The 19,637-nt window shown below is 33.5% G+C and overlaps 1 protein-coding gene across 1 annotated transcript in view; it reads right to left on the bottom strand.

Annotated features, from left to right (window-relative positions):
* KLHL1 (kelch like family member 1) overlaps positions 1-19,637 on the bottom strand; it is a 361,829-nt gene that overhangs the window by 205,818 nt on the left and 136,374 nt on the right. The window contains exon 3 of the mRNA XM_060637013.3: positions 14,867-15,003. Within this exon, the coding sequence (XP_060492996.1) occupies positions 14,867-15,003 (137 nt within the window). The remainder of the gene's footprint in view (positions 1-14,866; positions 15,004-19,637) is intronic.

Genomic DNA, 19,637 nt, shown 5'->3' with positions numbered 1-19,637 from the left:
CAGTCGTTTTACTCCGAAGTATTAACCCAAGAAAAATAAAATAGTTATGTTGATATAGAGCCTTGTACATGAACATTTATAGTAGATTTCTTTTGTAATAACCAAACACTGGAAACAACTGAAATGTTCATTACCAAGTGGGAGCAGATGAACAGACTGTATTACAGTACTTTGCTTTATCTGTGGGGGATGTGCCCCAAGACCTCCAGGGGATGCCTGAAACCATGGATAGTACTTAACCTTAAACAGTATTTCCTGTTTGTCTTTATACATACATAGCTCTAATAAAATTTAGTGTGTAAATTAGGCACAGTTAAAACAATAACTAATATATAATAGAACAGTTATAATTGTATACTATAATAAAGGATATGTGAATGTGGTCCCTCTCTCTCTTATAATAATTTATTGGGCTGTACTCACCCTTCTTTTCTTTTCATGATGATGGAAGATGATAAAATGCTTCCGTGATGAGATGAAGGAGGTGAATGACATAGGCATTGTGACTTAATAGCTTAGTATTAAGCCTACAGACCTCTGACAACAAGTCAGGAGGAGGATCATCTGTTTGGGTAACTGAAACTGTTGAAAACAAAACTGCAAACAAGGGGAGACTATTGTAGATCTACACTATACAATGGAATACTACTCATAAAAAGGAAAGAACTATAGATATATGCAACATCATAGTTAAGTAGGCTTAGTGCAGAGTAATTATGCTGAGTGAAAGAAATCAGACAAAAAATAAGCCCTGTGACTCAACTTAATTAAAATTCATAAACATCCAAACTATTGTGACATAAATCAGATCATCAGTATAGGATGGGGTGAGGAGGGGCAACAAGATGAATCAGAAAGCATGTGATGGATATATTCATTACCCTGTCTGTGGTAATGGTTCTGTGGGTATATACAGAGATCAAAACATCAAATTGTACATCATATATATATATATGTGTGTGTGTGTGTGTGTGTGTGTGTGTGTGTGTATGCAGTTTCCTGTATGTCAATTATTCATCACTAAAGCTTTTAAAAAGAATAATAAAATGCCAACAAAGATGTTTAGTACCTATGTATTCTGAGGGCTTTAATTCAAACTTTGCTAACAAAATTACAAAGATAGTATATTGTAATTTAGAGAAATTGAGGGTTATGTGTTATTTTTTTTCTTGAAGTTTATAATATAGATAACATTATAGTCATGGCAGCTTCACATATGCAATTATCATTTAAAATACTTTATCAACATATTGTTAAAATAATCTCATAAATGTAAACCTAGCATATAAAATGGTGTATGTGTATGGGTGTGTGTGTGCATGTTAGTATCTTTACCTTGCCAGATCGATACTTGAAAAGTGATTCAGAGATATTATGTCAGTGTAATGAGCTATAGGATATGTAAGATATTTGTTTGTAAGACCAAATAGTTCAAATTCAAATATTGAGTCTAGCATTATACTTCATAATAATTTAGATAAAATTTTAGCAGGTATTTCTCCTTCCTTTCCTAGAAAAATAAAGGCAGAGGTGGGGGAGAGGAAAAACTTGAATTTTCACAGGTTGACTATAGATTAATTTTTTCAGGTTACTTATGGTAACTTTGGATGCAAATTTGGAGGATATAAGCATTGTGTGTTTCAAAGAGCTAAAATATTCTATTTTTTCCACTTGGAATATATCCAATGAAAAGACCATTTGTAAAAGCCAGAAGGCACAAATGGAATATTAGTGAGTGTTGAGCTTGAATGCACACAAATTGAGCTACCTCATGCATGATATTTTTCTTCATAGAAAATATATAGATATATACCAAATGGGAAAGTATACATGTTTTTACTTTAGGTGCCATAGAAAATCAGTTTAAAAATATCTGATACTTAAATGAAACTTTGGGTACCTAAGGAGCCTATCACTGTAATAAGAGAAAGCCCTGAGAAATTTTCTTAATAAGGAAATAGTTATAATCTCTTTTGACAAAGGGATAGCAAGGTTGTCTCCAGAAATGATTAACTGAAAGGCTCAACACATCATCAGAAGATGACCATCTTCTCAAGTATGTTGTTGTTTCCCTCATAGCTGCCATAGTTTCAAGCTTCAGATTGGACAGAAAAACACCCATCAGAAGAGAAACTATTCCTTCGTGCATGTTTCTCTTCAATCAGTGAAGAAATCTTTACTAAAAGTTCCCCAGAAGTCTTTCTCCAGGTTGCCTTAATAAAAATTGTATCCCATGACCATGCTTACCTCAATAGTTAGCAATATGGTAAAACCCCAATAATTGATTTTGACCCTATATGAACTAGATTGATAGAATTAGAGCCACTCTCCCTTGAGCCAACTTGGGGAATAAGAATGGAATGCCTTTTGAATAGAATACTTCCAAATGTTTACTACATATATCTATAGCCTCACCTTAAGTAAATGTTAAAGTGACTGAGAATTCCAAATATTTATCAGTGGACTTACGCTGGTTTTCTACAAGAATTTATATTTAAATTTACACTGTATTGGAATGAAAATATGTAAAATAAAATGGGGAGGAAAAAGTGAAGATTATAGAAGAATGGAAATTTGTGATGCTGTATTTTTAATGGACAAGTGTTATCCTATTACCAACTGTGCTGTATAACCATATTTGACCTATAAAATCAGTTACATTAAAAAAGAATTCATTTTACCAGATAGATACAAAAATTGCCTATAAAGTCCATAAAGTAAATTAAGTCTATCAAATCAATTTATCTATCCATCTATATCTATCTATCATCTCTATCTTCAGTAGAAAGAGAAGTAATATCATTACCACACTAGAACTGAAACAAAATTAAAAATTAATATTTAATTAATTCATAGAAATTCTTAAAAAATAAACATTTTTCTTAAAATACTTTCAATTTATAGGAAACTTACAAAAAAGTACAGATTTCTCATATTAAATACCTACCTGTTTTACGTTGTTAACATTTTACATTAGTATGATACCTATGTTAAATTAATGAACCAATACTGCTATATTATTATTTAGTCCATAATTTACTCTTATTTATTTTTATTTATTTATTTTTTACCTATTTAATAGCCCTTTCTCTGTTTCAGGATCTCATGCATGATACCATATTTCATTTAGTGTTATGTCTCCTTAGGCTCCTCTTGGCTGTGATAGTTTCTCAGACTTTCCTTGTTTTCGATAACTGTTTTGAAGACTTCTGGTTAAGCTTTTTGTAGAATGTGCCTCAACTGGGATTCATTTAATTATGATTACACTGGGATATGGATTTGGTCTCACCACATGATATCAAGGGTACATACTATCAACATGACTTCTCACTATTGATGTTAATTTTGATCACTTAGTAGGCGTAGTGGCCACTTTTGGGCAACCAACTGGAGCAATGGAAACCTGAATACAGTAAAAGGGCCCACAGTGACCCCCAGGGCTGAATACAAAGAGGCCCATCAGACAACCTACCTCAAAATATCCATAAGCCTTCGTTGACCAATGGGTTACTGATACCTGGACATACGTACCAAAAAAGGAAAAATCCATGTCTCCATACCTCCTCACCTTCCTCACTTTTCTACAGCCTGTCACCACTGCCTCCTGGCAGACAGTCTCTCCTTTGCTGTCCTGCCCCCTGCTCCCTTGCAGTGTGCTTCTATCTCCTTTATTCTGCTTAGGTGATTTTTTTCACCCCCCGAGCTGCTGGTCTCCATCCAATTGGGTGACCCAACAACAGAAGTAGTGTTTGTCAGGTTTCTCCACTATAAAATTACTCTTGGATCTCCTTTTCTCTATTGTGCTTTCTGGAAGGAGGTCCTTATGAATGGTCACACTTAAAGAATGGGGAGTTGTGCTCTATTTCCTTGATGGCATATTAATTACATAAATGATGTGGAATTCTACATGAGAGGTTTGTATATTCTTGGTTATTTATTTACTTACTTAATAATATATATCATCAAATTCCTAAGATTTTTTGAGTGTTTCAAAAAAAAGCAGGAGAGTTAAGAGAATGTTGGTTTGTATCATTTTATTATTTTTAATAGGCTTACATATCTTTTTAACAGCTACCAAAAGCAATTGATTTTTACTGCACTTTAGACTTCTGCTACCATCAAATTATTTATTCCTTATTCTAATATGCTCCAATTACTGGCTCCCTGGTCTCCCTCTCACCTTTCGTCTGGAAGAAAATCTTGGTTTTTCTCTAAAAACTTATAGCAAACCAGTTTTATAAAACAGAATGACAAGCTATGCCTAGAATATTCTATAATCTTAGAGCTTATTAATCAATAAACAACGTCTTTCCTGTATTCTAGTCATAAGAAAAGCACACTTTATGTTTTTTAACTAGTAAATATATCTCAGAGTTTAAGTGCTCACTGTTTGAGAAGTCAGGGAAATCTCTACGCAAGAACCCATGAAAGGGTAGTTTTAATAATAAAGGCCATCATTTTTTTCTAATTCTAACTACACATCTTTTACTTTAAAAAGTCCAGGGGTGCCTGGGTGGTTCGGTCAGTTAAACATCCAACTTTGGCTCAGGTCATGATCTCACAGTTCAGGAGTTAGAGCCCTGCATCCAGCTCTGTGCTGACAGCTCAGAGCCTGGAGCCTGCTTCGGATTCTGTGTCTCCCTCTCTTTCTGCCCCTCCCCTGCTCATGCTCTGTCTCTCTCAAAAATAAACATTAAAAAAAAAGTAATAAATAATATAGTCCAATGGGTATCGGAACTAAAAAAATTCAGTAGTTCTCATTTACCTAAGTTGTTTTAAATCCAATATTCTCAAATATCTATGATTTGGAAAGAACAAGGAATTATTTACTGAGAAATATCTTCACTTTTTCTGAACATACCTTTGACCCACATTCATACACAGGTGTTTAGCTTACTTGATTTTAACCAGAGAATATACTCCTTAATTTTTAGTATATCATAGCTTATAACTCTGTCTTTAATCCACTACATAGATTTTTTTTTCTACTTCTAGTACTTGCTGTAGGATTTAATCCAACTGAGGCTGTCACTCGATACTTAAGGAAATTTTGGTTGTGAGAAAAATGAAAAATAAAAAGGATCAACTCATAGTTATACAAGTTATCTAAACTTGTACTGGAAGTAACATAATTTGTCTACTGGTGTATCAAACATACCCCAAATATACTCATTTGGCTCTTCTAAAATTAAATACTTGAGGGTACCTTCAGGTGGAACATATAATTTTGAGTTCAGCATCAGTAATACCAATCTCTTTAAATTAAATGTACCCATAATCCAACTGAGTTTGATCCCTGAGTTTTAATATTTTATTGTTTGATACATGAAATTATTCATAATTTGCGTGTCTGAGCAACATCATTTGAACTTGAATCAGCCAACAGAAGAAATAGCTCCATAATTCATTATTATATCCACTTTTAGCAAATCAGTGAAGATGTCTGAAGTACATCATATAGTGTTTTACGAATATTCAGATATCCAAGGATATGCTTCTCAGACTTCAATATTAGAAACCTGTGTTTATATTGAGTAAAATATTTGTTTTTATTTTAGATTATAACTGATTATGCTCCTTTCTTTGCCTTGGTGACTGAGAAGTTAAAACAAACTGGTGTATAATTTCTATGAATACAACAGAAACTTAAGACTCTTATGGTGCACTTCATACCAAAGGTGGTGTGGATTTGAATTTGGATGCTCTTTTCAGGTCTTTTTTACTTGAATTTCAATGCCTTACACATCATAGATACTTAGGCATGATATTAAGACTAAAATTATAGTATTGTGCCTTCTGTAAATGACTTTTTATATTTGTTCTTCCTTTATTGTTCTACTTCAGTCAGAAAAATAGACGGGAGATTGAAAGGGATAACTATAAGAAAATATAACTTGTCACTGGACAGATTTTACAGCAACATTGCATAGAAGTACGTGCTCATAGAACTAGGCTCGATTGAAGTTATCTACAAAGTTGCTCCATCTTGGGATGCTGAAAGATTTTATGCACTAAGTTGGATGGTTGTGATGTGGAAATAAAAAAGGCTGCAGTTTTGACATTTTATTACCTGGCAATCTCCCCAGATTGAGAGTTCTACCCGTGAAGGCAGCCATACGCCCACTGCCTCTGTACTCCATGGCTTCTGAGTTGCCAGATGTTTTTTTTGTTTGTTTGTTTGTTTATTTGTTAACAGATAACTTTCTTTGGAACACTATCTTGGCTCTCAAAATACGCTTAATATGTTATTTTAGTCCTTTAATGCTATCATTATAGATCATTTCAGAGCTTTACGACTTTCATTTTCTGACTGTAAGTATTCATATTTTTCTTGAAATTTTCACATATAACAATCCATAATCATAATCAATATTTCTTAGCCTCAAAATAGTTACAAAGTAACTATGTAACTATAGTTACAATAGTAACAAACGATATGTTATCATATGAATGTACAGTTAACTCTCCAATACATGTCAAAACACTACCCTATACATTATTGATACCTTATTTCTCTCTCTTATGTATTTTACTTTGAAGTCATTTTAAGCCATTTTGTGACATGGCAAATTCAAATTAAATGCATACAAAAATGAGGTTTTTACTTGAGGTCCTGAATATATTTTCTGTAACTTAACTTGATAAATAAAATAATAATTTGTCAAAAAATGGTTAAATGTCCTATTATAGTAAAATTTCCCCTTTATCAGAAATTACAGCATGTAGTCCAAGAAAACACATAAAAATTATTAATGACATATATTTCTAAGTATTGTTTACTTTTTGCAGACACGGATGTATCAGAAATGAAAATGTCGTATGTTAAACAAAGTAATTTTTATAATTCTCACAAGAGAATTCTGCCATTACTAGTCCATATTTTCTTTATTGATATTTTATTCTGCACTATGCTCCCCCCTCAATGCTTCCCCCCCACTCCCCTAAATATTTCTTCAGAGAAGAAGAAAGATGGGGTGGGAAATAGATATCAGACTTGCATGAATGCCATTTAGTGGAATATTTTCTCTGGTGGAGGAATGTATGTGCTATGATGTGCCTAATGAAGCTCAAGTGCAGTCTAAAGGAGTCAGGAATCAAGGTATTCCTTTATTATGACGAGCATACCATCCACTTCTGGCTGAAATGTTTCCCCTGTGGGGTAACACCACCCGTTATCTGAGGTAGACAAAGCATTTAAAATTAAAGTGCTTAGAATTTTCATCATAAAATTTCCTGTCTCCAACATGAAGGAAAAATCTCTCCTGAATGAAAGTGGTAAACCAGACAAAATGGTAATTTCTGGAAGACTTCAGAAGGAGACAGTGACTGGAGTTGTTTTATTTGCTTGTTTTTGTTTGTTTATTGTTTTCAGTTGTTTTTTTTTTACACCACAATAGTATCTGCGCAAAGAATCAACTCTATCAAATTTTAAATGCAGAGCATTGAGAAATAGTCAAAACACAACTAAAGTAATATTTGAAAAGATGTGTATCGTTGAGAAACATATGTGAAGTTCGTGCTATATTTTCCCAACTGCACGACAAAACTGAATGTTATGAGAAGGACAGAGATGTGTGTAAAACATCCTGCAAATGTTAAATGTTAAACAGGTAGTGGTTCCTATAATTCTTCTTATTTACATAAAAATAAAAAAAAACAAAATTAGACTTAAATTTGCAGTTATGAAATTGTGAATGTCCAAGCTTGAGGATGATATTTTAAATGGTGCTATTATCAATCATAAATGGTTCTCCATTTGTAGCATCAATAAACTTTCCTCAGGTTATTCATGATTTTGTGTAAAACGAAATTAACTGTAAGAAAAAATTTTGTTTGATGGCAGTTCATACTTGGAAAATGGAAGGTGGCAATAACGTAAGTACATATAAGGAGCCTCTCTCTCATATTTATCAGTCAGAAGGTTGAATAACTTTAGATCTAGCAGAAAGCACATTGAAATGTCATTGGGAAAACTAGACCATGCTTTCACATCCATGTAATTATGTGGATCTGTCTCTAATAAGATATTTTCATTTTTGTATCTGACAGTAAGATTTGACTGTGTGGAATGGGATAAAATATGCTAAAATAATGAATGCAATATGTGATAAAAACATAATTAAAATATATAAGGCAGCAAAATTACAAGTATGTGACCTAAAAAAATGTAGCACTAAAAATGTATATAGGGGCGCCTGGGTGGCGCAGTCGGTTAAGCGTCCGACTTCAGCCAGGTCACGATCTCGCGGTCTGTGAGTTCGAGCCCCGCGTCAGGCTCTGGGCTGATGGCTCGGAGCCTGGAGCCTGTTTCCGATTCTGTGTCTCCCTCTCTCTCTGCCCCTCCCCCGTTCATGCTCTGTCTCTCTCTGTCCCAAAAATAAATAAAAAACGTTGAAAAAAAAATTAAAAAAAAATGTATATAAAATGATACATATGAATTAGAATTCATATAATACTAAAGTATATAATAAATCAGATTCAAAATTAATAAATGTTGACAAAATGATTACTCCCTCCACAGTTCTGTCTTCAGCTTCATTTAAAAAAAAATTATTTGTTTTTGAGAGAGAGCACAAGGAAGGGAGGGGCAGAGAGAGAAAGAGAGAGAAACATGGAATCCGAAGCAGGCTCCAGGCTCTGAATTGTCAGTGCAGAGCCAAGGAGGGGCCATGAGATCATGACCTGAGCCAAAATTGGACACTTAACCGACTGACCGACCCAGACACCCCTCCAGCTTCACTTTTTATAATGGATTGCACAAAGGATTTGATGAAACTAATAAAAATACCTTTTATGAATAATCATAATTGAGCACTGACAATATGCTAAGAATTATGCTAACCTCATTTAATTTTATTTAATTACTCTTTAAAACAATCCTCTTACTTAGAAATTATTATTTTTCCTTTCCTATAGTTGACTAATATTAAGACTATAAATCTAAGTAATTTGATTTCTCTAGGTATGAAATGGGGGAACCCAAGGGATATAATAAAAATACTTGTGTAATAAGAAATAAGTACCTGCCAATTAGAATAAATGCCCAACAATTCAAATGACCACTGGGCTGCAACATCTCAGTGAGTTCTGGTTGAATATTAGTCTTGGAAGTCCAAAGAAAACCCCACATATTTCTGATGCTAAATTCTACATGATATCACTCAAATGTAACAGAATCAAGTGTACAGATATTTTGAGATTAGAGTGATGGTTAAATAATCCTGAGAAAATATAGTCAAATACAAGATTAATGCACAAAAAATACATAGCATGTACTCTTCATGCATGCTATAGTGGCATATGATTCATTTTCTGCCTTCCTAGCATCCAAAGCATAATGTAAGATCCAAAGGACATGTAAACAATTTTCCTGTACAATATCTAGTATGAAAAGGAAAATCTAAAAAAAATTATAAGATTGTGAGCAACAATAACATAAAATCCAAGAAGGTTTTTTTAAGAAGGCAAAGTTGATTATAAGATGAGACCTGAGAGATTTTCCTTACTTGGAGACCCAGAAAGCAAATGTGAGTTACAGGGCAGAAGAGACATAACCTTTCCTCTATCTCTAGTAAATATTAAGTTTCACAAAGCAATTTCTTTTTCAATCTGTCTATGAAATCCCATAGCATGAAGCCAGGATGCAGTTCAGTAATAACAATAACAGAACACTGTGAAATATTCAGAAAGTGTACATAATTTTCATTATTTATTTTAATACAAAAATTTTCCCTAAATTAGTTTGTATTATTCATTGTTACACACACACACACACACACACACACACACACACACGGGTTCTTGGGTTAATGAAAAGGGAGAAGTAAGATGGCAATATACAATTGATTTATTTTTATTTTTATAATTTTTCCTTTTTTTCTTAATGGATATATAGGTTATTTCAGCACCCTATGGGAATTATTAATTCAAAATTGTAATTGATTGGTAATAATAATAGATAAAGCCAGTCTTTAAAGGTTCAATTTATTAAATTGAGGAAAGAAATTTTCCATGTAGTAAAAGTTCTTACTTTAAGACTAATATTCTGCTAATGTGCTTGCATAATTCGTGCCACTTGAATTAAACCAGTAATAAAAATGCAACAATAATTTACTTTTAATTACAACAAAAAACTCTGAAGGGAGTTTAGAATATTCAGTCCAAGCTGACTATATTGATGTATACTTTTTAAATATTAAAACAGAACATTAAACATCTCAGCTCCTGTGTGTGTATATTTATTTCGTTCAAATGTTTTGAAGTAAGCAGAAGTCATTTTAACATTTGTTAGCATGTACTAAGACATTAATTAACTTCAGTGGCACACAAACCTTTTTTTTTTTTTTTTTTTTTTATAAGGAAGTTAACTCTTCAGTATGATGAAAGGCTTGCCATTTGGCAGTTTAATTTTCTACCTCTCTTCTTAATACCACTGCTAGATGGACAGCTTCCTTTATTTAAACCGTGTCCTTATCAGTTCTCTACAGGACCTGACACACTTAGCTAGTAACCCTGCAATCCCATCTCTCACATTTGTTAGAACTCTATTTCCTTACGCATCAATGAACACAGTATATTTTCAAGTATGTCCAGAGAGTAGGGACTATGTAAAAGATAAACCAGAAGGAAATTTCTATCAACCTGAAAGCAACTTTAAAACACAGTGAACTCCAGAGCATTCTTTTCAAATATATTACATTTCCTCTTTCATTTTCACAATGCGATCATCAATTTTTGGCTAGAACTGAAATATGTGTGTGTACACATATCTATATATATTTTTATTTATATACACAATCAATATAATGGTCTTCAAAATTTGCTTTATACCCGTCTCTAATGAAGAAATATTAGACTGTGTATATCAAAAGTATGTTTAGACGAAATGAAAACAAAGGTTATTTTAAACCCTAAACTCAAACTCTATACTTGAGTGTCTTATGGTGTGTTTCCCTCTCTCTATTTTTTTTGTCCCTCTATGTTCATCATTTTTGTTTCTTAAGTAGCACATATGAGTGAAATCATATGGTATTTGCCTTTCTCTCACTTATTTCACTTGGCATAATGCATTCTAGCTTGATGAGGTCCCAGTAGTTCACTTTTGCTTTTGCATCCAGTCTACATTTATATTTTGTCTTCTGGACCCTAGTGTGACCTGATTCATGCATTGTGCTTACATATTATTAGCTGAATTTTAGTTTGATTTTAAAAACCTGATATGCAATCTTATAATTATATGTCCTTTGGATTGCAACTAAGAATTCAAACTTTAAATGTAAGGCAGAATTGTTAAAGGGCACCATTTTATAATATACACTGTTGCTTAAATGGGCCTTTGTTCCCTGAAGAGCTAAGATCATACTCAGATTTCTTGCTTAAAGCCATAAAGAAAATCCAATGAAAAGTTTTAAAAAGAAGAAATTTTGAAACACTTTAAACACCCAATTAAGAATTTTGGAAATTGATATGAACCACATATTAGATATACAATTATTTCTAACACCAGTGTAAATTTTCATTTCCTTTTTATTCTTGAGCTATGAAAATGTGTGAAAAAAAAATTGACCTAATGGTGCCTTTTAAGTAAAGCTTATTTTGATACTGTAATAGACATTGTTTTTATCACTGTATCTTAATCCTTCAGACTTCTAAACATGTACAATTTTGTAAACACAAAGACCTTATTGATTTTCTTTATCCTATCTTACATATTGTTAGTATTAACATTTTTATTATTATATATTGTTCCTTTAAAAATATCCATACTCCCTTTGAGCTATTTATTACCATCACTGCAGTCACCCTGGGTACCCAAGTCATTGTCCCTAGTAACCAGAAAAAAAAACACAAAACTGTAAATACTGCCTTAGTTCTTACTGAATCTCTACCATGCCCCTGGTCTCATTTCTTCTTATTCTAATTTGTTACAGTAGGAGAAAAGAGGGGTAGACAGGGAGGGTGTCTCCCACGTCTTACTATGTACAAATTTTACTACCTGAAATTCCTTAAGGGATAATTTCTCATTCTTTGAATCAAAGATTATTAAACCCTATAATCATTGAAGTTTATCTTAGTCAAAAGTCTATTTCAAGCCAAGTCATCCTTTCATTCTTTTCCTTAATATCTAAGCTAATGAAATAAATTAAGCACATAGGATTCTTTCAAACCTTACAGAATTTCCAGATCTCATGGAAATTTTTATCTGTTTAAATCATTTTAAAGCGATCTTATGTACCTGTATTGAATACCTTATTTCTACAGCTGATAGTTAGCTATCAGTTCTTGACATAGTGGATCCTCCTTAATTTCTCCAAAGCCTCTCAAACCTCAAGTTAAGAAAACATTACCAAATAGCTGCCCGATATCTTTACTGCTTACTCATTTTTTCCCTCTTCGATGAGGCATTTATTTTTATCCTCCTATCAAGAAAACTCTCAGAGACCAGCTAGCACACTACGTAAGTGGACACATAGACAGGTACCTTCTATTATTCCCTTCCTGTCATTTGCTCACTTGATCTCTTCTATTATTATATTTTGTTATATATCTATTATAGATAGATAGGTAGATAGATTGATATAACAAAAGACAAAGTATTTTATGTTATGCCTAAAATTCTCCCAATATCAGCTTGTAAATCATTTGCTCATCTAACATTTCTATAAACTAACAATTAGAAATTTATGAACTACCAGTGAGCATGGATGTTGGAGAAAAAACCAAAGTGACAGTGGCACGTGAAAGGCCACTTTGTATCCTGTCTGTCCTCTATAAAGCAGAGCAAAATCTGGGTCATTACATTCAGCAGGGAGCTTTGAAACACCTTCCAACTTTGTGCTGCATGATGATGAGTGTCTTTTGACCCAGTTTTGAACAAGAGAAATGCAAGGTTGCCAGGCCATAGAGGCTGTAAGGATTGGATTTATGCTTTTCTGTTGCTAGAAAGATCCCTAAAATGGAAGCTTCATGATTCTTCTCTTTCAAGGAAACCCTAATGTGGTTATGTTCGCCATCTCTTGGCTGAGAGGCCAAAGATCCTTTCTGCTACTATTTCAGGCTATAAGCAGATTGAAAACAATTAAGATGGTCTTAATGGCCCTTCAGCTTGACGAGGATATAAACAGGCTCCTTTCTAAACTTTAGGCCTTTGGTCTCCCTTTCCTTAGAGAATTTACTCCAGAAAACTTGCAATTATAAATTCTTTCTCTATCCCTTTGAGATGTTAATAATTTGAAAAGCCTTTTTGCCAGTTTTACAATCCAGGAATCTTGCTCTCAAGGATCCGGAAGCATTCTGTTTGAAATGCCAACTTCAAGGATGATAGCATCCTTATTTCTCAGTTCTTTGTGGGAGAGTAGAAGTGTACTTTGAGTGAGTGCCTTGCTCTAAGTTTTAAAATTACATCATATCACAAAGGAAAAGTTTACTTTTACATCTGCAACCGCAGATGGCCTGTGTTCTCTCTCATTCTAGCATTTAAAAATGTTCTCTCCTTCCCCTTAAATACTGAATTCTGCCTCTCTTCCCTATTGCAACAGCCTTGTTGACTCCTTTAACTTTGCCCAGTGTAATATTTACTTTGACATAATAGAATTTAAAAATAACTGAGGCTGGGAAATGTCCATATCTGTCCATCACATTGCTACTTTGAGATACAGCACCCAGAGCAGAAGCATTTTTCTTTTTCAAAAAGGCTTCATTTACTGATTGTTATATTAGCAAACTCCTCTGGATGAGAAGCCAAATCCTCCAGGAAGACAGATTCCCAATAGTTTTATAGACTTTTTGTTCTAGTGGCCGATCTTCACCAAGTCATCTTACTTTCCCTGTAACCCGAAATACTACAAAAACACAGCTCCTTACACTGGGGTCCTCTGATTTGATAATCAGGTACTAGCCTACCTTTTTTTGTCTTATTAAATACCAGGATTGAGAGTTCAGGCAAAATGAACCACCTGCCATTTCTAAAAAAAAAAAATATTACATCAATTCATTCTATCTGCCTTTGCTTCTATACCAAGATTTTATTATAATGTCTCCCCTTACCACACTAATCTTGGAAATTATTAAAATGTTTTAAATGAATATGAGCCCTGATAATGCCTGGAGAGGCAGGTTTTATGTCTTCAACTCTCTTTTAATGTATCACCTTATACCGTATTCATTCCCTCATTTAACTTCTCCACTTGGACTGTGAGCTTCTGTAAGACAAAGGCATGGCTGATTCATTGGTTTATTCTCCAGAGATACAGCTGATACTTGCACCTTTGAAACATTCATCAAATGTTTGCTAATTGGCAAACTTATCTGAATGTGGTAAACATAACATGGTGCAAAGGCCATTAGGAAACATCAACATAGTAGATCAGGAAGAAAATGCTTCAAAAATTAGTCACTTTCATAACTCTAAATATCTTCATTGTCCCTTTCAACTACATTTGTCAAATCCACATTAAATGTTCTGTGAAGATTTTAATGTTAAAATAATATATTACAAGGAGAAAAGAGTTCTTTCAACCCATACTTTCCAAAAGGAAAACAAATGAGAATCTATTTCCTTGCCTAATGCTCTAAGTATGGATACCAACAAATTTTTATTTGAGAATTAATAACCTCTCCCCAGCTCATCCATTGACTATTTTTATAAACTTATTAAATCCTTTGTGGAAGGGAATAGGATATATGTATACATATATACATTTTTGATTTCACGACAAATGAACAAGTAGTCTGATTTTTCTGTTAGATAATCTTTCAACTAAAAAAAAAAAATACAAACTAAGCACATTTTTAAGCTTTAAATCCTATACCAAAATTCTAAAACTCACAAGACAGCAACATAAAGCTATAATTCTTTTTACTGTACCTGTATATGCAAACTGGACAAGGTCCCAGAGGGCATTGGGGTCTATGCCTTCCATCTTGATCTCCTCTTGCTTGGCTTCACAAACATCACTTGTAAACATGGCAGCAAAATAGTCGGAGACTGAGCTCAGGACAAGCCTGAAAGAGTCATAGGATCTAATTTAGGTCACAGATGTAAAGCAGCAAAATGCTAAGTACTAATAAGAATGCAGTACAGACTCTATTTATCTACCTATATAACATCTATGTATCTCTGTATCATCAATCTATTTACTGCCTTACAGATTGTACTTTTCAAAACTAAATTAGGATCTTTTGTTCCACCTTTGGTCACAGAACATTCTCCTACATTTTCGTCCATCATTTTAAACCATTTTTTTTTCTTTCTCACATTTAGTTCTTTGACCCTTTTAGATAGGAATCCAATTTTATTTCTGTCTACATACTCACCTACTTTTTACCATGCTATCTACTAAAGACTTTGATTTGCCCTTACTGAATTAATGGTGCCATGTATATTAAAAATTTGAGTCCTGAATGTGTAGTTATCTGTGTCAGAGATTTCTATTGTTTTTGCTTATTTGCCTGTTCTTGTGGTAATATAGTATTCTTTTTAATACTATGATTCTAAATATGCCTTTATAACCAAATGAGGAAAATCCTCTGTCTTTATTTTTATTTAACTATTAGTGAAGTTTTATTCTTCATGTAAAGTTTAATGGAATTTTGTTAAGCTTTTCAAATAAGTTAAATGGAATTTTAATTAAAAATGCACTGGGGGCACCTGGGTGGCTTAGTTGGTTGAGTGACCTACTTGGTTTCAACTCAGGTCATGATCTCATGGTTTCGTGGGTTTGGGCCCAACGTCAGGCTCTGTCCTGGCAGCTCAGAGCCTGTTTGGGATTTCCTTTCTCCCTCTCTCTGCCCCTCCCCCATTCATGCTGTCTCTCTCTCAAAATAAATAAATAAACTTAAAAAAATGCACTGAATTTCTGATTTTATTTATGGGGATCACTGGCATATTTATAATTTAAAGTTATCCAACACAAAAGTATAAAATATCTCTCCATGTAGTCAGGATATCTTGTCTGCTTTCTATTCAGATTTTAAAATTTTCCCTAAAATTGTCTTGTATATTCTTGGTTGCTTTCTTCATACTTTATAGTTTTGTTGGCCTTATGTGTCATAACTTAAGACAAATTCTATTATTTGTTGGTTTTTGTTGGTTTAAAATCCATTAGTTGAAATTGTCATAAATCCATCTTTTATCTGGCACATTTACTGAATTATCTTACTAGTTCTTTTGACTCTGCCACTTTTTTTTTTCTAGGTAGATGATTATAACACCTGTGAATAATCTCATTTTGACCCATTCTTGTTTATTTTCTATAACACTTTTTCTTTTGCTTTTCTTAAAACGTCCTCCAGGACCTCCAGTGCTCCAGTGGTGTGTTGAACATACACTCTGCCAGGGGAGAAAATTTGTGTATTTCTCTATCCTAAAAGGAACACATCTAAAGATTCTCCTTTTAGTGAGATAGTTGTTGAATGGATTGGTATATAATTTTTATCACGTCAGAAAGACCCCTTTAATTTCTAGCTTTGCTAGCCACTTTCGTAATTTATATGGGTGTTAAAATTCATAAAGCTCCTTTTATCTTAATCACAATTATCTTTAGGGTTTTTTATTTATAGTCACAAGAAAAATTAACCTATAAAATTTTATTTTGTGGTATTTTCTTATCTGATTTTTGAATTAATATTATATAACCTCATAAAATGAGGTGGCATCTTCAAGTCTTTTAAATTTTATATAATGATTTATAGAAGAAAGCAATTAATTTTTGTTTTAAGATGTTCTAGAACTTACCCTAAAAATTTCTTGGTTTGACTATTTTGAGAAATGGTGACATGATCTCATTTCAATTATTTAATAAGCGGCATGGCTTATTTTTGTGCTCTATTTCTTCAACATCAACTTTTGCATTGAACATTTTTAAAAATTTACCCATCTTATCTAGATTCTCAGATTAATAATGTATATTAACATGTAAAAAAATTATGCTTGGCTTTAGGATGCCTGGGTGGCTCAGTTAGTTAAGCTCTTGGTTTAGGCTCAGGTCATGATCTCAGGATTCATGAGTTCAAGCCCCACATGACTGCTGCTAGTGCAGAGCCTGCTTGGGATTCTTCTTCTTTCCTTCTCTCTCTGCTCCTTCCCCTCTCACTCTCTCTCCCTCTCTCAAAATAAATAAATGAACTTTAAAAAGTAATATTAAAAGTTTAAAAAGTATATATTTTAATGTATTTGTTCATTTGGATTAATCTTTTTGATGCTTATTTAAAAAATTTCATTCATTAATATTTTAATTGGATCTTTTTGTTGTGTATACATGTATGTATTTTTTTAAAAATGGTTTTTCTTGAGTAGGTATCAGAATTTATTTTTTCTGTAAAGAGTCAGATATCAAGTATTTTAGGCATTGGGATACACACACACACACACACACACACACACACATATATATATATACACACACACACACACACATATATATATATACACACACACACACACACATATATATATATGTGCATATATAAATATATTTCCCTTTTCAAAAATGTTCATTTCATTAAAATACAAGAATGAATTTTAGCTCATGATCCATTCAAAAGAATCTGTACACCAGATTTGGCCCCTGAACAGAAGTTGGCTGACTCAGTCTAGAGATTGAAATTTTGATTTTTAGGGGCGCCTGGGTGGCTCAGTCGGTTAAGCGTCTGACTTCAGCTCAGGTCACGATCTCGCGGTCCGTGAGTTCGAGCCCCGCGTCGGGCTCTGGGCTGATGGCTCAGAGCCTGGGGCCTGCTTCCGATTCTGTGTCTCCCTCTCTCTCTGCCCCTCCCCTGTTCATGCTCTGTCTCTCTCCGTCTCAAAAATAAATAAACGTCAAAAAAAATTAAAAAAAAAAAGAAATTTTGATTTTTAACTAATAATAGTATCATCAAATAAAATGATACTACTTTATGAATATTGTAAAAGCCTTACAACAGCATAATTCTACTTACCCAATCCTGGGCAATCAAAAATAAAGAAATTTATATATTTATTTATTTATTTATTTATTCATTCATGCATTTGTTTATTTATTTATTTATATTTTGAGAGAGAGAGACAGAGAGAGAGAGAGAGCTCCTGCACACACACACACACACACACACATACACACACACACACACGTGAGCAGGGTGAGGGGCAGAGAAAGAGGGAGAGAGGGAATTAAGCAGGCTCCATGCCAAGAGCAGAGCCTGACTTGGGGCTCCATCTCACACCCAGAGATCATGACCTGAACAGAAATTGATTCCAATGCTTTACCAATTGAGTCACTCAGTCACACCAAGAATTTTTTAAAAGAAGAATGTATATGCGAAGGTAAATAAAAAAATATTTTATATTTATCCCTTTCTTCATCTTTTCTGGGCTCTATTCATTTCTGAAGAAGTAGACTTCCAACCGGTATCAATACCGTTTAACTGGAAGAACTTTTTTTAGTATTTATTGTACTGCAGGTCTGATAATAATAAATTCTATCAGTTTTCATTGATCAAAAAAGGTCTTCATTTTGGTGTATTGAAAATATCTTGGGGAACCTGGATTGCTCAGTCAGTTAAGAGTCTGACCCTTGGTTTCAGCCACGTCATGATCTCACAGTTCATGGGATAGAACCTTGCATTGAGCTCCGTGCTGGGAGTGTGGAGTCTGCTTTGGGATTCTCTGTCTCTCCCTCTCTCTCTGCCCTTCTTCCACTCGCTCTTTCTCATTCTCTCAAAGTAAATAAATAAACTTGAAAAAAAGAATATCATACAAAAGTTTTTTCATTTGACATAGAATTCTAGCATTTGGGGCTAGAAAAATAATAATCTGTTAATACAGGGTCTAATGTTTATAATAGAAAATCAGCTTTCATTCTTATAATTGTTTTCCTGATGTACTATGTCCTTTATCTCTAATTGTTTTTACTTTCTTCCCCCTCTTTATCTTAGGATTTTAACAGTTTGACTGCTATGATATGCCTTGATGTGGTTACTTGGTACTTACTCTGATTATGGTTTTCTGAGCATCCTGGAGCAGTGAATGGGCCTCTTGACAAATTTTAAAAGTTGTCTGCAGGGTGCCTGGGTAGCTCAGTCAGTTAAGCATCCAAATGTTGGTTTCAGCTCAAGTCATGATCTGATGGTTCATGATTCAAGCCCCACATCACTCTCTGCACTGACAGTGTGTGGAGCCTGCTTGAGATTCTCTCTCTCTCTCTGCCCCTCCCCAACTCACATGCCCTCTCTCAAAATTTTCTGGTGATTTATTTGCATTTTAATGGGAGTGAATATCTTTCACATGCTGTAAAATCCAAAGTAGAAATATAAATTTAAAAAATATTGAGCACAAATTTTGACAAAATATTCTGTTTCCAAAGAAATATAAAACTGTAAAAAAATGCATTGTGCTTAAGAGGTATGATTTTCACAGTTGTTTAAATTAGAAATGTTGAGACTTCTTTTTGTTTTAAATATATTAGAGGAAATTACTACATTCTTGAAGATCATCAGAGAAAGTTTACTCCTTGATGGAAAAGGAGATGAAAATACGGAAATGCAGAAGAGAAAAATAAATCCTATGATGCTGGATTGAAATTGGATATATCATTGTAAATTTATAGTTCTTAATAAAAAAATAGAAATACTGTGTGCATATGTGTGTACAGGTGTATGTA

This window comes from Panthera onca, chromosome A1 (assembly GCF_046562875.1).
Source record: "Panthera onca isolate mPanOnc1 chromosome A1, mPanOnc1 haplotype 2, whole genome shotgun sequence".
Taxonomy (NCBI): Eukaryota; Metazoa; Chordata; class Mammalia; order Carnivora; family Felidae; genus Panthera; species Panthera onca.
Note: the sequence above shows the minus strand (reverse complement) of the source record. Positions and strands in the feature narration are given on the sequence as shown.